The following is a 20,564-nucleotide window of genomic DNA, read 5'->3' on the forward strand; positions in this document are numbered from 1 at the left end:
CTTAACCCCCGGACGGGGCAGCATCGGCACCTGGGGCAGGACAGAGCCCCGGGGCAGGACAGCATCCCCCCCCCAGCGTCACCGCAGGGAGGGGGGGGCCCCTCCGGTGCTCTGCACCCCCCGCGCCGAGTCCGTGGCGGCCCCAACGCCGGACAGGGAGTGGGGAGAGGAATGTGCAGGATCAGGCTCCCGTGCTGCCTTGGGGAGGAGGAGGAGGAGGAGGAAGGCTCTGCCCTCCCGCTGCGCCCCGTCCCCATGTAACGTGGCCCCGGCGCAAGCAAGGGGCGCCGGGGGGCTGGGGGGGACGCGGGGCGCGCGAGCGTGTCCCGGCGCGCGAGGACGCAGCTTGGACACCCGCCGGGGAGGAGTGTCTGCGCGGGGGGGGGAAGGCACTAGCGAGACCAGCAGCGATCGTGTCGAGGAAGGCGAGGGAGGCGCCGGGCTCAGCCTCGCGCCGGCAGCACGAGGCGCGAGCGGGGAAGCGTACGGGAGAGCGCGCGAGCGAGCGCGGGGGACGCGGCCAGGTCCCCGGGCGATGGGGAGGCGGGCGCGGGCAGGAAAAGATCCCCTTGTGCAAAGTGAAACCAGTCCTCGCGCTCCCCGGGCGCGACGGCTCGGCGGGGGCGGGGTGCGGGCGAGGGGGTCAGTAGTACTTCTCTGGCTCCTGCCAGCTTGTCACCCAGTGCTTCTTGCGCCGGCGGGGCAGGAGGCCGCCGGGCTGGTAGCGCTGCTCCTGCCGGATCCGCACCGCGTGGTACTTGGGCATGATCCGGTAGTAGCGAGTCCGCTGGAAGAAGTCACACTGCGGGGCGAGAAGGAAGGAGCAGGTTAACGCGGGGGCCGGGGAGAGAGGAGAGAAACCGGGAGGAGAAACCGGAGCCCCGAGACAGGCCAGGCAGGCAGAGAGTGAAAGGAGAGAGAATCCAGAGGCGGCGAAGGGGGACAGGACCCCTCGCCTGCCGCACAGCGCGTGCCGCCGCTTCCTCTCTGCCTCGGGTGCCGCGCGCCAGCCTGGTGCTTCGCACGAGCCCTTCACCGTTGCATCCGGCCCGTGGTGACAAACACCCCGAGGATGCCGTCTCCTACCTCCATCCCAGCTGCTCCGGGGCTCTCACGGAGCAGAGGCCAGCAAAGCCCACGGCCCCGAAGACGGAAAGGAAAAACCGTCCTGGAGCGGCTCGAGGGAGATGCGCACGGAGACCCTGCACCCCTATGGGGCCCTATAGGGAGCAGTGGAGCAGCGAAGGGAGAGCGCAGGAGGCTGGAGAGGAGGAGGGTCCCTGCGGGACGCAGGGAGCGGGGCTCCGGGGCATTACCAAGCAGGTGGAGTGGGTGCTCGGGGGCAACGGGGCTGCCCCCAGCTAGTAGTCGTCCGTCAGCCGCTCCGTTTCAGACGGCTGGATCTTCATCTCCGCCTTCTGGCCCTTGGCTTCGTACATGGCCCGCGTGTTGGCCCGCCGGAAGAAACCGCACTGCGAGGAAGGAGGCGACACGGGTCAGGGGACACAGACGAGGGGCCCGGGGTGGGAACGCTCCGGCCCTGAGGTGGCCGCATCCAGGGAACGGCTGGGGGACGGCGGAGCGGGACGGCTGGGAGCCGCCTGCCCAGGGCAGGGGGAGGGGGCAGCGGGCTGAGAGCTGCACCCGGCCGAGGGCTCGTCCTTGGGGATGCTGCAGGGTGGGGGCCCTGCAGACGCGGGACGGTCCCCAGAGGGTCAGGGACCTCCATGCCCTGCACCGCTGCAGGGAGGAGCTGGGAGCCAAAGGGAAGGGCAGGACGAGGCCCGTGCAGCTGCAAGAGACCTGATGCTAGAGGAGGAAGCAAGGGACAAGGAGGTGACATCGTCCTGCCCTGCCTCAGCCGTTTTGACTCCCGCAATATTTTGCCGTGTCTCCCTACCCCGGGAGCGGCAGGGCCTTCAATTTGCTCTTTCTCCTCTTCCTCCTTGGCCGCACGGCGGCAGCAGGCTCGTTCCACCCCAGGGGCGGGTGCATTTCTGCATCCTGCACACCGTCTCCTCCTGGGCCAGCTCCCACCCGCAGGGGCTGCCCGGGGCCGTCCAGAGAGGCGGTTTCTCATGCCTCTGCCCGAGTTTCACTGCCTGGAGCCGTCCGTGAGCACCCCACATCCAGGCGGAGGATCACCAGCCATCGGTGACATGAGCATACCAGGTCTCCCAGCAGCTCCCGCACCGCTCGCCCGCAGGAGAGGGGGATCCAGACACCCGCGAGCAGCGTCGGCGCGGTGCTCACCTTCCACAGCAGGAGGATGATCAGCCCGAGCAGCAGCAGCCCGGCTGCCACGGACACCAGCACCAACCACAGCGCAATCTCGGCTGGCTGCTCCTCCGTCAGCTCCGAGTCGACGTCCACAGAGAACTGGAAAGGCCGAGAAAAGGCTCACTGGAGGAAGGGGGGCTGGGCTGGGGGGCAGCTCCCAGTAACCCCAGTCCCAGCCCGTGCCATGAGAGGCTCTGGCGTGACTCACCCGCACTGTGTGGTTCCTCATGTTGATGGTGGGGACGTGGGTCCGGAGGAACAACGTCGCTGTGCCGTCCACCTTCACCCGGTCAAAATCGCTGTACTCCTGGGGGCACACAGGTGACGGAGGGGTCTCGGGACTGCCAGGACCACTGGCACTTAGCTGGTGGCCCCAAGAGTCCCAGAGCAGAGGACACTCCATCTCCAGGCAGCCATGCCAACCTCACCCCTTCCAACCCCTGTCACCGGGAACAGGGTGAGGGATGGATGTTAGCTGCTGAGCTGAGACCTGGCAAACTCAGTGCCCTGTTTCAGCAGTGTTCCTAGCTCCCCGGGAGGAGCAGCCCAGCCCTGACCTCGGAGCTGACCCAGCTCTGCCAGCACCCCCTGCCCTCCCTGCCCCCCAAAGCCGAACCGCAGGGCCCGGCACTGACCTCAATGAAGGTGCTGTTCCACACGCGGGCGCGGACGCTGAAGGTGGTGGGGTGCTGGGTGTCACGGACGGGGCACTCGAACCAGATGCAGTGGGCTGTGCCCTTGGAGCAGCTCTGAAGAGGGAGGGGGCTCAGGGGGGTGCACAGCCCCAGGCTGCAGAGCCCCTTGCCAGTGCAGTACGCCACGCACCAGACTGGACGGGGAGCCGGTGTGTGCAAGCGAGCGTGTCGCTGCGTACACAGCCGTGCAGCTCTGCCTGGGTGCGTGCCGTTGTGCAGCGGGGTGTAACTGCGTGTGTGTGGCTACAGCTGCGTACACTCCACACGTGTAACTGTATGTGTGTGTGGCTCTGCGTGTGACCTTCATAGAGATGTGTGTTTGTGCGTGTGTGACTACAGCTGGGTGCATTGCACGTGTGTGTACACACGTGCAGCTCGGTGTCACTGCGTGTGCACGTGTGTAGCTGTGAAGCTGTTGCATACACACGTAGCTAGCTGTGCCGAGTGTACACGAGTCACCGCATGCTGCTGCATAAACACGTGTAGCCGTGTGTGCGCAGGTATGTGGCTGCACGGGAGGACGCGTGCCAGCCCATGCGTGACTGCACACACACCTGTAGCTGCTCGTAACGGCAGACTGCACTCGCACGGAGCTGCGTGTCGCTGCGTGCGGCGCTGCTGTGCGCATGTCACCGCCCGTGAGCACCCTGCAAGAGGCAACTGCCGCCCAGTGGCTGCAGCCAGAAGCGTGCGCCGCCTCCCCAGCCCGCAACCACGTCCAGGGGCACCTGCATCCCGTCCCCGTCCCAGCAGTGCTGTCGGAGGGCACGTAGGTACCAGACCCTCAGCCCCTCCGTCCCCCGAAGTCAGAGGCCCCCAGGACCATCCCCAGGCCCCACTCACCAGCACCACCTCTGACTTGGCCTTCTTGGCGGTGGCCAGGGTGATGGGGGGCTCTGCCAGCTGCGATGCCCCCAGCTCACGTCTCCGCCGGAACGGGACCTTGTCCTCCAGGAGCTGGAGAGGAATGAACCCTGTCAGAGCCTGGGCAACTCCGACCAAACAGGGGTGAACAGGGCTGGAAAGACTGAAGCAGGGGCACCGGCACGTCCTGCTGTTCTGCAGGCTGTGCTCGCCCTGGAGAGGGCAGAGTGTGGACACCTGCAAAGCACCTGTGATGAGGACACTCACAGTGAGGTTGAGGGGGTTAATGACTGCCCCGGGCGGCTGGCAGGTCTCATTGTTGTTGACCAGGATCTCCGTGGGGTACAGGAGCCATTTGCCGTTGGGAATCTCGTAGGGCCACTCGAAGCCGAGCAGGATGGTGCCCAGGGCACCCAGTGACTCCCCCTTGGTGGTCACCTGTAATGCAGAGCCTGGTGGCACCGGGGAAGGAGCTGCTCCTGCCCCGACCCCACCTCTCCAACGCTGCCAGGACCGGCTGCCCCGCTGTGCACTGGCCTCACCTGGAAGTCGAAGGTGAGGGCGCTGCCCACGTCCTGCTCCCTCTGCATGGCCGACTCGCCCACCACCGTCCCGCTGAAGTGCGACTGGATGTGGGAGGAGACTCTGGGGACAGGACAAGGGGGACACGCATGGTGAAGGGGGCAGAGAAGGGAGGGAGCACCTCCGGGGCTGGAGACTAGGGTCAGAGCCCCGCCGCACTCACGTGGTCAGCGACGACTGGATGCTATAATCCACCAGCAGCTTGGCCAGCACGGGCTGCAGGTCCTCCTGGGTGCTTTGCCTGCAAGGCACCACCTCGGCATCAGCGTCTCCCCCCACTGACCAGCATGGGCAGCCCCCCATCTTCCCAGCAAGGGCCCTGGGGGTGCCTTGTCTTGCCAGCTCCAGGAGCCCTGCTGGATTTAGCAGCTCCTCAACTGTTTTCCAATTCTCTCGTGGAGCAGCTGAGGGCTACTGCTACACAGCTGTGCTCTGCCCCAAAGGCAGTTGCACTTCCACTCACTGGAAGAGGAGCCAACATCCTTCCAGGCACCTTTTTCCCAGCCCCTGCTTCCAGCCACCCTTGCCTGCCCAGGGACACTCACGTGGATAGGTCCAGCCACACCAAGACCTCTCGTGTGTCCAGCGTGATCCCAATGGCCTCAAAGGTGATGATCAGCTCTGCCTGCAACACAGACGGACTTTGGAGTAGCATGGCCAGACCCCTGCCTGCCTACAGAGTGCCAAGGCAGGGCTCAGGTGGGCCTAAGGAGAGCACTCACCCTCTGGTTCCTCTTGAAGGGGTTGCCCAGCTCACACAGCACCGTCTCTGCAAAGGTACAGGCCCCGCTCTGGGGAGGGGAAGAGCGTGAGGAACACCCTGGCAGCACCAAGTCTGAGCCTTTGCCCCTCTTCCAGTTGGAGAACGGGGAGGACATCCCTTACCGGGCGGACAGAGGAGGGCAGCAGGGTTGCAGGCACTGTGATGTTGAGCAGGGCCTCGTGGGCATCTTCGCCGTTGAAGGCCGTGGTGGGCGTGTTGGTGATGTTCACGCTCAGGTACAGCTTCCGCGTGTCCCGGCTGTACTGCAGCACCTGGGTCCCGTTCAGCCTGCGCCGAGCAGAGACCGCCCCGGCTCAGCACAGGGGTGCCCACATGGTGCCACCCACCACAGCATGAATCCACCCCAGTGAGATGGAGACGCTGGCACACGCCAGGATGGGGACACTGTGGCCGAGGGGTGACGCAGGCTGGGCAGGGGATGGCACAGCGGACAGGAGAGGTGGACAGAGACCCGGTGCTGCCTGTTCTCACCTGGGCAGGGGCTGGTTCTGGTCGGTGATGAAGCTGCTCTGGAGCTGGAGGTTGCTGTAGCACTTGTTGTCTATGCCACACTCCTTCTGGAACTCAATCTGAGGGACAGGGACATCCCTGTGTCAGCGCCCACCCTTCTCCAATCTCCACTCAGCCTTCTCCGATCCCCAAAGCACAGCACCAGGCCCAGAGGGGCACTCGCAGCCCAGCCCTTGGGGCTGTGCCTGCTCCCATCTACACACGGGGACACTGAGGCATGGGGACAGCCTGGAGGGCCCCCACGCCCCCGGGATGCCTGCACAGAGCCCATGCCCCCACCCAGCCTGTTCGCCCGCTCCCCGCGGCACCTTAGTTTCGTTCTCGTGGGACTGGTCCTCGTTGAGGACGGGGAAGGCGTTGAGGGAGTGGAGGCCCAGCTGGAAGGTCCTGGGCTGCTCCACCAGCGAGTAGTTCATGGAGAGTATGATGGGGTGTAGCTTGTCCCGGATGTTCTCCTGTGGGATGGAGGAAATCACAGCAAAGCATTGACTCTCTCCCTGTCCCTCCTCCAGCTCCAGCCACAGCAAAGCAGCCCCCGGCCACATCCAGAGGCATCAGTTCCTGCTCCACACCCCTGCTTATGAGACCCCTTAAACTCATTGCAGCTGTAACCTGAATTCAGACCTTTGTTCCTGCTGGAAAATGCCCAGGAGCCTCTGCACCTCACCACCCCCCACTCTATCTTCCAGTATCTCGTTCCCCTGATCCAGTGCCACGAGCAGAACAACCTGTAGCGCACACGCGCTCATCCAGACGCACACGCGTGCACTCACACCCGCTCACCACCAGCAGGAGCTCCTTGGTTTCGCAGCGGGTGTCAGGCATACGGAAGATGCCGCGGTAGGTGGCAGAGTGTGTCCCCAAAAACTTCACCCTGGGTGGGTGCCGGTCCTTGTCAGCCTCCAACGTGTACTCCAGGTCTGCGGGGGGCAAAGCAGTGCCGTGGGGGTCACACAACTGCGTGTCCCCCTGCACGCACGTACACGTGAACACAATCACCCGTGTGTACACGCACATGTGTGTAGCGGATACGTGTGCACATCCCCACACCCACAGCTCACCTCTTCCCCCGTAGATGTACGCACAGACGCACCCCCTGCATGCAAGCGTGTTCCCCAACCCCCCCTTCTGCACGCACCCTTGCACAAGTCCCTGTGTACGACCCCCACACTCAGACCCATTCCCGTGTGCACACGCATAACGCGTGCTCCTCTGCGCACTCACCGATGTTCTCCTTGTACTTGGGGTCGCCGGCGCTCTGGTTGTAGGAGAAGCAGACGGTCACCTTGATGCTGTGGGGGGAACGGGGCTGTGAGCAGAGCTGCCTGCAGCACCCCGCAGCCCACGCGTCCGCCGCGCAGCGCCGTGAGCGGGCCCGGCCGTGCCGGGGGCCTTACCAGGAGTCGGGGGTGCACCGGGCAGGGTCCACCTTGCTGGGGTTCACCGACAAGGTCTTGTTCAGGATGTTGATCACAGGACGAGCTCTGGGCAGCAAGACAGGGCTCGGCTGAGCCTCCTAGAGCGGGACCAGGCTCCCCCTCGGCACCCGTGTGCCCACCTTGCGGGGCAGCGGGGTGCTTGAAAAGGCAGGGACAGTCTCCAGGGCAGGGAGGTGGCAGTGCCAGGACAGAGGGCTGTAAGGCGCCCGCCGACCCCTGCTCCCTTACCTGAGCAGGGCAATCCTCTCCGCCAAGCTGCCCACCAGCAGGTCGGGGTAGGAGTTACTGTCCACATCCAGCCCCCCGCTAAGCGAGTACCCGAAGGTTTGCATGCTGGCGGGACCCAGATCTGAACCGCTGATCACCTGGGGGGCACAGCAGGATGGGGGGTCACCTGCTGCTCAGCAACACCACATCAGCCCCAGGGATCTGGAGATCCCACCGCTGGACTGGAGGATGCTCAGAGAGGCCAGCCCCCAGCCCCCCAGCCGAGGGAGCCCCCCTGCCCCATGGGGCCGTTACCTGCCGGGGTTTGTCCAGCAGTCCTTCTGCACTGCTGTGGTAGATGTAGACCTTGCCGGGCCCCTCAAAAGGAGCCCCCACAGCGATATCTGTGGGGAGAAGAGAAAGGTCAGTCCCGTGGGGATGGGGAAGGGGCCGCCCTGCAGTACCTCTGGTGCTTCCTCAACGCCTCCTCAATCCCCCCACCCCATTCTCACTCACGCCTTCTCTTCCTTGAACACCCCCACCAAGATGCTCCTCATCCCTTCCTGTTCACCCCAAACCTTCCCCAGAGACCTCCATCTCCCCAAAGCTCATTATACCCCCCAAGTGGGATCCCCTCATACCCCAAAGACCCCCCCTGCACCCAGAGGCAGCCCTGCTGCACCCCAACCCCCCCCACGCAACAGGCCCTGGGGTCCCCCCGCGACGGGGTCTCCCGGCCCCTCACCCTGGAAGCCGTCCTGGTTGATGTCCCCGATGCTGGCCACAGCGAAGCCGAAGGCGGAGTAGCTGGGGCCGGTGAGCACCAGGCTGGGCTCGGGCCGGAAGCCCCCCACCTCGTTCATGTACACGTACACGGCTCCCCCCACCTCCTGCTTCCGCTTGAAGTAGTAGGGGGCTCCCACCACCAGGTCCTGCCACCTGCGGGCCGAGGGGCGGGTCAGGGCTGGGGGGCTACGATGCGGGCCAGCGGCGTGGGCAGACCCCTCTTCACAACCCCCCACCCTGACAACCCAAGTGTCCCCCAGTGAAAGGGGGGAAACCTCCCCAGAAGAGGTGGGGACCCCTGAAAGCTACAGCAAGACACAGTCCCCCTAAAGAGCAGTCAGACCCCCCGAAATAAGCCAAAAGCCCCCACAAAAATGGAGACTCCCATCCCCAGAGCTATCAGCAATACCCACCCCACGCTGTGACCCACAGAGACCCCTTTGAGCTAGCCGATGCCCCAGGAGAGCCCGCCGTCCCCCAGAGCTGGGGGGCCCTGGCCCTGCCGAGCTCACCCGTCGTTGTTGAGGTCTGCCAGGGCCACGGCGCTGCCGAAGTAGGAGCCGACCTGGTGGCCGGGGAGCAGCAGGCTCCTCTCCAGCGTGTGCTGGGGGCTGCGGCTCAGCAGGTACACGGCGCCCGTGTGCTGGTACCGCGGAGCGCCCGACACCACCGTCACCGCGTCCTGCTGCAGCACGGCGCTGCCCATCTCCGCCGTGTACCCTGCGGCCAAATCCCGCCAGTGAGCCAGGGGCCAGCGACGGGACCCCCACAGGGGCACAGCCGCCCCAGGGAATCCCCCAACATCCCCAAACCCCACGGCCCTCTCGAAGTTCTCCCTAAACCCATGGCCCCCAAACCTCCTCCAGACCCAAATCCCCCCAGAGCCGCCAACGAACTCTGCCCTGCTCCCCACCTATGTAGGTGTTGCCGTTCTTTTGGTTGGGGTAGGAGAAGTCGTGAAGGTCCCACATCTCTCGCTGCAGCATGTAGTTGGTACCTGGAAGAGCAGGGCGGTTATCAGCCCCTCGCCGGCAGCCTGCTGCCGCTCGCTGCCCGGAGCGGTCCCGTTTGCGAGCGCACACACGGGCGTACGTACGTGCCCTGAGGCGTGCAGACGCGCTCGCCCACCGCAGCAGTGCACACGCAGAGGCACACACGCGTGCACACAGGCACGATACGCACAGGCTCACCCACGCGCACAGCTCCCACCACGCAAATGGATGCCATGCGGGGCACAGCTGCCAGGCGAGCAGGCTGCCCCGGTGAAGGGGGCTTTCGTCCCGTCCCTGCCCAGGCAGGGCCGTGCCCACGCACCTTGCCAGTTGTAGGCACCGGGTGCCCCGAAGTAGATGATGTTGGCGGTGAAGCCGGCGCTGGTGCCCATCTGGCACATGCCCGTCTCCTCGGCGTCCGTGTTGGAGTTGCACATCTCGTTGTGGTAGGTCTGCCACTCGTCGCTGATGTTGAGGCGCAGGTCGTTGCCCCGCACGTAGCACTTGCCCACCATGCGCCGCTGGTCCTCGCTGCCCGACCACAGCACCTTCGTGTAGCGGTGAGCGCAGGCCTGCCGGCACAGCCGAGCGCCCGGCCTCAGCGCCTGGGCACCCGCAAGCGGAGGGGCTACGGCCCGCTCCGTCCCAGTGCCACCACTGCAGGGCTGGCTGTCTCAGCGGACAGCGGTCCGTACACCCCAGACACTGCCCTCCGTCCTGGCTGATCGCAGCATCGGTCCACGTGCCCCAATACACCGTACCAGAACAGTGGTCTGTACACCCTGTCACCCCACAGCTTCCCACGGGTCCCCGGCCAAGGGGACGGGGGAAGGGAGAGGTGACACGCAGCCCCCAGCACAGCTGCGAGGGCCGACACGGGGTGTGCAAGGCACGCGTGCACTCACCAGCACCCTCCCGGCCGGCTGCCGCTGGCTGGCCACCGTCACTCCCAGCCACATGTCCTCGATGATGTACTTGTCCGGCTCACCTAAGCCGGGGAGACACGGCGTGAGAGTCGGGAACGTGGCACAACGGGAGCTCCTGACCCGGGGGATGCCGCACGCACAAGCACGGAGACCCCCCACTTTCATCCGGGGGCCAGACGGGGCTTTTCTCAGGGCGGCCCTTGCCCTTTCCGTGGTGGGCATCAACGGAGGAACGGGGGGCCTGGCCGGAGGACGGGAGCAAGGGAGGAGGGGAGAGTTGGGATGGGGGGGCACCAGGGGTGCTGCAGGGCGCTTGGGGCACTCACGTACTCTTCAACTCGATATCGAGCCTCTGGCAGTCGCTTTTGGAGGCGGTGAGGGGGCAGGAGTAGACGGCGCCCGTCCGCGTGCCGTTCTCCGTGTCCACATCTTGGGGCGCCCCGACCAGCAGCCTGGGGGGAGCAGAAGGGAGCGTGACGGAAAGCAGCGATCGGCACGTGCCTCCCCGGCCTTGGCCTGCCCCAAAGCCCCCCACCTCGCTCAGCGGCGCAGAAACCAGGCGGACCACCGCGGGGGAGATCCAGGCTGGCGGCTCCTCGGAGGGGACAGGAGCAGGACGGGGCCCCCCGCTAGCACGAGCGCCCCGCACGCTCCTGTGGCCCAGGCCCTCCCGCCCTCCGCGGTGCAGGCGCGGGAAGGCCGAGCGCGAGCTGGCCTCCCTCCACGTCCCAGCCGGGAGGAACCCGAGCCAAGTCCCACGCCGTGCTGGGAAACGGGCCCTCTCCAGGGAGCTGAATCAGCCACGAGACAACGCTTCGCCGGAGCACATCGTGCCAGCCCTCCCCGCGGCCCTGACTCCCTCCCCGCGGCAGGGAGACGGGGCCGTCCTGGCTCCATCCCCACGGCTCCCTCCTCCCCAGGGGTCCGAAACGGTAGCAGGAACCAGGGCTGCCTGGGGACCCTCTACCGACGTGAGCGCGGACACGTGCAGGGCTCATCGCGCCGCTGGCAGCAACCAGCCTCTCTCCTTCCCCTCGGCAGCGGCGCACATCCCGGTGCACGTGCGCGCTGCAAGGCGGGGAGCCGGGGGAAGGCTCCCCCTCCGGGTAGCAGGACGGATCGACGGACGCGCTCTTTGCTGGCTCCGTTCCCACCCTGAGCTCACTGCGGAGCCGCTCGATCCCAGCGCGCGGGGGTGTGGGAATGGCAGGCTTGGCTCGCGCCCGCGAACCGTGCCTCGCACGCCCCGGTGCCCCGGCTCAGGCTGCGTTGCAAGGCAGGGGAACCGAAACACGGAGCGATTCGGCACGACTCGGTCGTCGGCAGCGCCGGGAAGAGGACGCCAGGGCCCCGCGCGTGTGTAAACAGCCAGAGCCCTTCCCGGCCAACCTTTGAGCCGCTGGCGGGGTCCGGGCCCTGGCGCGGCAGCTGCGTCGTGTCCGCGCCGGCCGACAGGCTCGCTGCCTCCCGCGGCCGTGCCAGCGCGCGCTCGCCGAGGAATGCTGCGATAAACACAGGCAGCCGGATGCGACGGCGGCGAGGGGAGGGAGAGACCCCGACGTTGGGCTGGGGGGGACGAGGGGAGAGGCAGAGCTGGCGAGATCCGGGGCCGGGCAGGGAGGGGATCTTCGGGAAGGAAGGTGCGGCAGAGCGGAGCGTGGATTAGCCGCCGGAGACGCACGGATGTGCACGCACGCACACGTGCTTCCCCCTTTCCCGCAGGAATCCGGGCTTGTCTCATCCCGTCCGCCTGGCAAAGCGGCGCAGGGGGTCCCGCAGAGGCCGGGACACGCGGGGGGGTCCTGGGGTGACTCAGGTCCCCGCTGAGTCACAGCGGAGCCACGCAGGGGGGAGCGAGTCGGTGAGGGGGGCCCAGAGGGAGCACGGCTCCACGCAAACGCTGTGAGGCCCCAGCTCAGCTCCAGGGGTTTTTACACCCCCAGGTGCTTTAATGTGACGCTGAAGACAGAGTCCCGAGGGGTTTGCAGCCCCCCCGCACCCGCGCGGGGAAGAGGCTCTGGCAGCGCCGGGACAGGGCGCCCGCAGACCTGCCGCGGGGCTCGGGGCCGGCCGCTGCCTCCGGGGGCTCCGGAAAGGCCAACCTTTCCGCCGGGAAGTCCTTCAGGGCCCCGCAGACAATGGCGAGGAGGCGGCACGGCAGCGCCGTGCCAGCACAGGAAAAGCTTTTCCAAACAGGCGGAGGGCGGAAGCCAGCTGCCAGGCGGAGCCGCGGTGCCCAGGTAGCTGCCACAGCCCCGAGCAGCGGCAGGTCTGCTCGGAGAGCACTCAGGTAGCGAGCGGGCCTGTTCTCAGTGCAACTCGCCTTCCCACCGCTTCTCCGTCCCAGAGCACCAGCTAACACAGAGGACGAAGGCAAGGTCACCTTGCTGTCCACATCCTCCCCCGGGGGGGAAAATCAAGCCCGGTGTCCACGCTGACTTCCCCCCGGTGCCACGGGAAGGGCACGACGGGGAGAGAGGAGGCCGCTTTGGGAGAGGAGGCTGCGGTCGGGCCGGGCTGAACAATGCGAGGCCAGGAGCGCGGGCGCGTCCCGGCAGCGCCGGGGCGGGTGACTCAAAGCACAGGCGCAGGAGGAATGCAGGGCCCCAGGCAGCCCCCGTCCCGGCACGCTGGGGCCCCGCGCGCCCGGGCGGCACCGGGCACCGCCGGCGGCTTCGCTGCGGCTGAGTCAGCGAGATGCTGGAACGGGGCGGACAGAGTCATCCGGCTTCAAAAGAGCCCCCGGAGGAGCCTTGGATGAGACGTCCCGGGGCTCAGCTCCCCCCGGCATGGCTGAGCTGTGGAGGGACGGGGACGCCAGAGGTGCCCGTGCTCCCAGGAAAAGGGGGAGCTGCCGGGCATGAAGGCAAACACGCACGCGGAGAGGGGGGGCTGTTTTCTCCTGACTTTTTTCCCAGTCCGGGATGCTCCACACAAAAGGAATGTGCCTCCCTAATTCCTCCCCCAACACACCTCCTCTGGGAAGAGGGGAGATGGGGGGGGGGGGACAACAGGGCACCATTGTCCCCTCTTACCTCAAGGGGAAGTGACTCAGTGCAGCTGCCCTGTGACTCAGGGCTGCAGCGAGGACCCAGGAGTCCGGGAGGCTCCTGCTCTACCCTGGGGCAGTGCTGCCCCAGGCCCCGTGTGCCCAGGGCCATACAGCCCGAGGTCCTGCCTCCGGAGCCCCGTGGGGACGTGCCAGGGGGCATGAGATAATGCAGGACCCCCTCGCAACACACATCGGGCAGTGCCTGGCAGGGACGACACATCCCAGGCACCAGAGAAACTCAGCTGGGACCAGGGGACACTCCAATGTCCCCAGTGGGAGCCCTCGGGTGCCACCACGCTGCGATCGAGGCTCCCTGGGGCACGGCCAGCCCCTCCAGGGCATCGTGCAGCCCCGTGCACCGTGGGGGACCAGGGCCCAGCACCAGGCTGTGCCCCCGGGGGGTCCTGGCTTGGCCGGGAGCGGGGCCAGAGCCCAGCTCCAGGCAGAGCCGTTCCCACCCACCACGGCCACGGTGCCTCCTCCGTGGCCAAGCTCAGTAGGTCCTGCAGGAGGGGGGCAGGGAGCCAACGCAAACCGGGGCGGCTTGAGCCTCTCGCTGCCTCGGGCCAAGACTTCCCGGCAAGCCAGCCCACCCGCAGGCTCGGGCTCTGGACGGAGCAGGGGTGCTGGGGCGACGTGTTTAACAGATTTGGGGGGCCCTTGGGATGCTGGGGGCTGCAGGGCAGGGGGGAACGTGCACATCTGTCCCCCACCCATGCATGGCCCAACCTGTCCCACAAGAGAGACATACTACCTTTGAGACCTGGCATGGGAGAAAAACAAGAGCTGGGACACCTGTGTTCCCACCTCGGGGAGGGCAGGACCAGTTGTGGCACTGGTCCCAGGCCAGAGGTCCCGGGGGGGCACCAGCCCCACACCCAGGACTCCAGGCCAGGGCCGCGGGAGGAGGAGCCGGGACTCAGCCAAGACCTCGTGCTCCGACAGCAGCGTCCTTTCCAGACGATGGAGCAAACTCCGGGATGGTCAAACAGCAGCAGGAGGGGGAGGAAGGGAAGGGAGGGAGGCAGGAATGCGAAAGGCCGTGCCCTGTCCTAATCCGCCCTGGTAAAGCAGGAGGGAGGACGGGGCTGCAGGGCCTCCCTGCAGGCACGGGCCAAGGCGAGGAGAGGGGGATAGGCAGCTCCCGCCTGGCCTCAGCATCTCGGCGCGAAGCAGCCCTGAAACCAGCCTGAACCGGAGAGCGGAGGGGGATCAGGATCCAGCGCAGGCTGCAGCGAGAGGAGCCGAGAGGGCTGCAGCAATCACAAACCAACGCAACCCAGTGCCCCTTTGCTCCCCCAAAGGGCTCTGCGTGAACAAGCGTGGGGGTTTGGTGGGGGCCAGCCCAGAGCACTGCAGGCTGCACATCCCAAAAAGCAGTATACGGACCCCCAGCCCTGCTCCTGATGGCAGCCCCCACCTGCCTCCCCCAGGGCCGGTCCTCAGACGCGGCCCCTCTCTCTTTGCAGAGGCCGCGGGCACGAACCAGGCAAGAAACCGCTCCACCACAGCTCACAGCACGTCTGTCAACCTCCCTCCCCAAACATCCCCCCCAGGGGCGGCCAGAGCCCTGGAGGGTCCTCGGAGGCACCCGGCCAAGCAGGCAGCCCCAGGAGGGCCGGCCCCGGCCCTGGCGAGGGAGGATGATGAAGGCCGCAGGGTCAGGCCGGCTGTCCGGGGCTCCGGCACGGCAGCTGCGTCTGCTGCTCCGCAGCCCGTCGGAGCGAGCGAAGCACCTCATCCATCTCCGGACACTCGCCGGGTGACAAACACAACGAGGAGCAAGGGGAAGAGCACGCGGACGCGTGCAACAGGGATCGGGCTCCGGCTCCCGCACGGCGTCCTCTCCCTCCCCGGGACAGCTGGACACCGAGAAACCCGGAGGGGGGGCTGACAGTGAGCCCAATCCCTGCTCACAAGCTGAACCAGGGCTGGGGTGGGTCACGGGGACCCTCGCTGGGGCTTCCCACCCAAACATCACCCCGCGACGGCTGCCGAACGAGCCCGGGGTGCAGACCTCAGCTCTGCAGTCTGGCTGCACACGGTGCCGGGGTAGAGCCCCCATGAACCCCCCCTTGCACCCGAGGGGTGTCCCCAGTACAGCCCCCAGCTCGCCCGAGGCTGCTCGGGGCCAGCCCGTAACCATCCACCGCCTCCCCAACTCCTGCACGTTCGGTTACACCAGGGCTGAAACATTCGCGATGGGGGGGGGGGGGGGGGCTTTCACAACCGATCCTCCAAGACAGCCCCAGGAGCCCTGAGCAGGCAAATCTGCTGATGCACACGCCGGAAAGGAAGTGGGCGAGGAGAGAAATGCCTCTTCGGAGCATCCCTGGGCCCAGACCAGCAGCGAGAGACGGATCAATCCGTGGGCGCCGTCGCCGCTGCCAAGCGGCCGCTCCCCGCCTGCCAAGGAGACGCAGCCTTGAAGCACCCCAGCAGTTTTCGACAGGCCCCGGCCAAGGAGGGGGGAGTTCAGCCACGCCAGTTCTGGCAATCAGCAGAAAAACATGCAAGCGCGTTTCCTGAATTAGCAGAAATCCCCAAAGGGAGGTGGGGGGGGGGTAGGACAAGCAGGGAATTAACCCATCTCTGCTACCAGCTGTGCTCTCCCTGTCCCCAGCCGGCCAGGAGCTGCTGTCTCTGCCTTGCTATTTTCTCAAGTCCTCAGGAGCCACAAAGGCCCCCAAGTGCCAGGGCAGAGCCTCTCGTCCCCCACAGCCAAGGAAGACACAAGAAACTGAGGCACCGAGCAGGCTGTGGAGGTGGGTGCTGCCTCCTGCCCAAGGCCTTGGCGGTCCCGTCCCCTCCGGACTGCGCACACCGGACCAGCAGCCTCCCCGGCCTCAGTTTCCCCACGTTGCTCAGAAACCCCCAAGCCTGGCACGAGTTGGGTTTCCCCAGCACCCCGCTGCCACGCTGAACCCTGCGCAGTGCCGTCAGGTCCTGCCAGCCCAGCCCCTCGCTCGAGCTGCTCAAACGCTTCCCCCCAGAGCTGCTCGGCTGGAGCCCTAGGAACAGGGGCGGCTGGAGCCAGCGCACGCAGGCGAAGGAGCTCACGTCAGACTTCCCTGCAATCTTTCGGCAAGCCCGATAACGCCTGCCACATCCGCTCCGCCTTCACCTGGCCGGGGAGGAGCAGGCAAACAAACCTTTGCATGGACGCGGCTCCGGGACACAAAGCGCCCAAGTCGCCTCCCCGAGCGCGGGGACTCCAGCGTCACGCTGGCCTCGAAGCGCTCGCTGGCCCCGGGCCAGCGCTCCGGCAAGCAGCGGGCTGGGAAGTAGCTGGCTTAGCCCTGCTGGGAGGTAGGAAACGCCAGCTGTGCGCGAGGGGATCTCCACCAGCTCCGGAGATCCCTCGTCCCAGGGCGGACCACAGCCATGCTGCATCGCCGCATCGGGTCCCCCCATCAGTGACGACTGCTCAGCGCAGGAAAGAGGCCGGCACCGAGCACCCCAGCCCCACACCCGCAACGGGAGCCCCAGCCGGCGTTGGTCCTTCCCCTGCAGCCTCCCTCGCAGCCGTGAGCCCCGCGCAGGGTGCACAAAAGCCACCGCCAGCGGCAGAGACAGTGGCAGCAGGAAACAGCCCTTTCCGGTCCCCACCCGGGCAGCGGCGGGCTGCACCTGCGAGGGCCCGTGCAGGGCGCGGCGCCCTTTGGAGCAGCGCGGAGCCGAGCTGGGCCAAGAGCGAGCAAAGGGCACGGGGGAGGCCTCCATCCTCCCGCTCCAGGGCTCCGGCAAGGCTCTCTGCGCTGGGTTTGACACCTCGCCGATGACGGAGCAGAGGCTGAGCCTGCCGGGGCTGAGGGAGGGGAGCAAACCCCCCCTCGGTGCAGCATCCTGGCTCTTCACCACCTCCGCTCACACACCCAGGCCGCAGGCGCCTCGGGGAGGAAGCTGAGGGCTGACCCCCGCCTGCCGCAGGACGACAGCGCAGAGGAGGCTGGGGAGCCGGCTGGCAGCCCCGCTCCGGTCCCATCTCACCGCATCCACCAGAGACGGGGCACAAAGGCTGGATACGGCCACTCCCAAAGCCCCAGCTGGGGGCAAGGAGCCCCCTCCATCGATGGGGTAAACCCTGGAGCTCTTCTGGCCCTATGACAGCCGAGCTCTGCCCTGCTCCCAACCCCGGGCAGCCATGGGGACACAGAGGTGGCAGGGCCGGGGTGGGCCATGGGCCACCGCGAGCCAACCTGGCTGTTCCCGCAGATCTGCACTTCTGAGCCCTCCCACATGGGAGCCGGAGGCCTCCAGCTCAGTCCCAGCAACCCAGGGGGGAGCACAGGGCCTGGAAGGGGAACGTGGTCCCCCCCAGCTCATGGGAGAGGGGGTGGGTTGTTTGGGACACTAAGTCTGGTATCGAGTTCCTGTGACTTCCGCAAGAGCCAAGTTCTTCCCCAAACCTGCCTGCAGCGAGCGTGCGAGGCCTCAGCGAGGCGGGAGCCGCCCACGCTCACCTCAGCCCCCTCCTGCCCGCGCGGAGCGGGCTCCAGGGGTTTCACGCTCCGAAGTCTTTCCCTGGGAGATGGTGAAGCCTCTGCAGCATCATGCTCGGACACGCACAGGCCACGTTCCTGCACAGCAGGATCGCAAGCTCCCGCCTGGGCCAGAGCCCCCAAACCGCCCCAGAGCGGAGCGACAGCCGCTGCCCACGTCCCCGACAGCCGGCCAGCCCCAACACTCGGCCTCGCTGCGGGCTGTTCCAACGCCTCCAGAGCCGGGGAAGCCGGCCACGGCCGGGAGCCAGCGGGTCCCCGCGGCGAGGCGAGGTCCCCGGCCCCCGCAGCTGCTCCGCGGGGACCCTTTCACTCCCTCCTCACGGGCAGCAGCACAACGTCCCACAGCGGGGCGAGCGCCCGAAATGCATCTCTGGAATGCAGAGCGCATGCCTCCGTGCAGCAGCTGCCGCGGGTCCGTCCCGCTGCGGGCACGCGGTGCCGGGCAAGACGGAAAAGACGGAGCCAGCCCAGCGCAGCCTCCAAAGGGCCCCCGCAGCCTCGCGTTTCGGCTCACGGCAGGAGCTGCACGGGAGAGTGAGCCAGCGAAAACCTGTGCCCTGAGGCCAGAGAAAAACCCAACCCAACTTGCGTGCTGCGCCGGCTGCTTCTCCCCGGCACGCACGCACAGCTCGAACCTCCTGCCAGGGCGCGAGGTGCAAAGGGAGTCGGGGATGCTGGCGGCGGGGGGATCGGGAAGGACGCAGAAAGAGCTCGCGGCGGGTTAACAAGGAGAATGCACTAGCTGAAAAGGGCTTTTGTTGGGGCTTAACTCGGCAGCAGGAATTACAGTTCAACAGGTTTCCGAGGGCTCCCTCAGCAAAACAGACGTGCGGCTGCCGGATAGGCAAGCAGCCCGTGAGCCGGCTGCAGAGCGGGAGGGGGGCAGGCGAGAGGCTTCGCGGCTGCCCCAGATAAAGCTCAGACCAGGCGGTGCCGCGGGCAGGTACAACCCCGGGCCGCCCACGGCGTATCGGACGAGCCGGGGCCGCTCCCAGCCTCCGTGCCGGCGGAGCGCGTCTCTGCCCGGCACGACGGACCTGCCCTGCGGCACCAGGCTCCCGCGCCCGGATGCCGTGCAGGACACCGGTGCCCGGTGCTTGGCACTGGGGACCCTCCCGCCTGGTGAATGGGGGTGGGGGGAAACCCGGGGGTCAGGATGGGACACCCCCCCCCCCCCCACGCACACCTATTGCGGGAGAGGGCACAGCCCAGAGCTGTGCGGAGGGGACAAACACCCGAGAGGCTATTTCAGAGCACACACGCCCCCTCGCCTTGGGGGGCAGAGCCCCGGGACCCTCTCCTCAAGCAAGGGCCCCCCCTCCCCACCATTTAGGTGCTGGGACACCCCTCCTCACCCCCCCCCAATACCTAGATTCTCGGACAGCTCTCCTCACCTCAACCTCCCACCCCCCCAACACCTAGACCCCAGGACACCCCTCCTCACCTCAACCTCCCACCCCCCCAACACCTAGACCCCAGGACACCCCTCCTCACCTAAACACCCCCCCCAACACCTAGACCCCAGGACACCCCTCCTCATCTCAACACCCCCCCCAACACCTAGACCCCAGAACACCCCTCCTCACCTAAAACCCCCCCCCAACACCTAGACCCCAGGACGCCCCTCCTCACCTCAACACCCCCCCCAACACCTAGACCCCAGGACACCCCTCCTCACCTCAACACCCCCCCCAACACCTAGACCCCAGGACACCCCTCCTCACCTCAACACCCCCCCCAACACCTAGACCCCAGGACGCCCCTCCTCACCTAAACACCCCCCCAACACCTAGACCCCAGGACGCCCCTCCTCACCTCAACACCCCCCCAACACCTAGACCCCAGGACGCCCCTCCTCACCTCAACACCCCCCCCAACACCTAGACCCCAGGACGCCCCTCCTCACCTCAACACCCCCCCCAACACCTAGACCCCCCCACGGCGCCCCCCACCCCGAAGCCCCCTGCCCGGGCACGTCCCTCCCCAGCCCCCAAACCCCCGGGGCCCCCCCTCCCCACCCGGGCCCCCCTCCCCTCCGGTGCCCCCGGGCGGGCAGGCCCGGCCGCGGCCCCCGCACTCACAGGTACCGCTCCCGCCGCTCGGTCTGCCGGTGCAGCGCCACGGAGAAGCCGAAGAAGCCGCGGCGGGTCGCGCCCTCCTTGAGCACGGGGAAGGCGGTGTCGAGGTTGAAGGCGGCGGCGGCGCGGAGCAGCGCGCCCAGCAGCAGCAGCAGCAGCGCGCCCAGCAGCAGCCGCCGGCGCCGCGCCATGGCCCCCGGCGGCACCCGTACCCTGCCGTGCCGGCACCCGTACCGTGCCCCACCGGAGCCGGTGAGGGCGCGGGGCGGGGCGGGGCCGCGGGGCGGGGCCGGGCGGGGCGGGCACCGCCCCCTTAAAGGGGCCGGGCCGCTCCTGGCACCTGTGGCGCGAGGCGCGCGCGGGGGGTGGTGGAGCCGCTCCTCCCCCTCCCCCGGGCAAAGGTCCGCGCGTGCGCAGGGGGGTGTGCGCGTGCAAGGGGGCGCGCGTGCAAAGGGGCGCGCGTGCACGTGGGTGTGCGTGCACAGGGGCGCTCGTGCACAGGGTGTGTGCGCACACCTGGGCGCGTGCACGGGGGAGCGCATGCGTGTGGGGGCGCGTGCACACATGATCGCGTGCACACCGGTGAGTGCACACTCGTGTGCACCAGGCCGTGCGTGCAGACACGTGCGGGCTGGCGCACGCAGAAGCCCACGCACGAGGCCGGCGGTGTGCACCGGTGCCCCACGCCCGCGTGCACGCTGGGGCCTGCGCCGGCACACGAGCGTGTGCGTGCACACACGTGCACACGCACAGCGACAGCGCACGCACCAGCGGCCGTGTGCCCGCCGACGTGCACGCAGGAGGGGGTGCACACGCACACGCTGCACTGCATAAATGCACAGGAGCACGGCATCTGGGGTGGGA

General features: G+C 67.6%; 1 protein-coding gene across 1 annotated transcript; it reads right to left on the reverse strand.

The window, feature by feature from the left end:
- Positions 1-594: 594 nt before the first annotated feature.
- On the reverse strand, positions 595-19,990 carry ITGA3 (integrin subunit alpha 3). Its single transcript, XM_064524602.1, has 26 exons — positions 19,704-19,990; positions 10,396-10,517; positions 10,045-10,127; positions 9,462-9,711; positions 9,061-9,144; positions 8,660-8,867; positions 8,107-8,300; positions 7,677-7,765; positions 7,383-7,519; positions 7,113-7,199; positions 6,940-7,007; positions 6,499-6,635; positions 6,024-6,170; positions 5,677-5,774; positions 5,307-5,472; positions 5,144-5,212; positions 4,967-5,046; positions 4,585-4,662; positions 4,382-4,484; positions 4,107-4,277; positions 3,819-3,932; positions 2,916-3,029; positions 2,489-2,587; positions 2,254-2,379; positions 1,317-1,472; positions 595-802 (listed from the first exon to the last, which is right to left on the reverse strand). The coding sequence occupies exons 1-25, from the start codon at positions 19,889-19,891 to the stop codon at positions 1,362-1,364; spliced, it is 3,123 nt and encodes a 1,040-aa protein (XP_064380672.1). The 5' UTR covers positions 19,892-19,990; the 3' UTR covers positions 595-802; positions 1,317-1,361.
- Between the last annotated feature and the right edge of the window lie 574 nt (positions 19,991-20,564).

Source organism: Dromaius novaehollandiae, chromosome 22, assembly GCF_036370855.1.
Source record: "Dromaius novaehollandiae isolate bDroNov1 chromosome 22, bDroNov1.hap1, whole genome shotgun sequence".
Lineage (NCBI taxonomy): Eukaryota > Metazoa > Chordata > Aves > Casuariiformes > Dromaiidae > Dromaius > Dromaius novaehollandiae.

Excerpts from the sequence above, each read along its gene's own strand:
- ITGA3 (XM_064524602.1), bottom strand. The coding sequence starts at position 19,891 with ATGGCGCGGCGCCGGCGGCTGCTGCTGGGCGCGCTGCTGCTGCTGCTG. Across the intron at positions 10,518-19,703 it reads GAGCGGCGGGAGCGGTACCT|GCTGCTGGTCGGGGCGCCCC; the intron begins GTGAGTGCGGGG and ends TGCTCCCCCCAG. Across the intron at positions 4,663-4,966 it reads GTGTGGCTGGACCTATCCAC|GCAAAGCACCCAGGAGGACC; the intron begins GTGAGTGTCCCT and ends GGTGCCTTGCAG.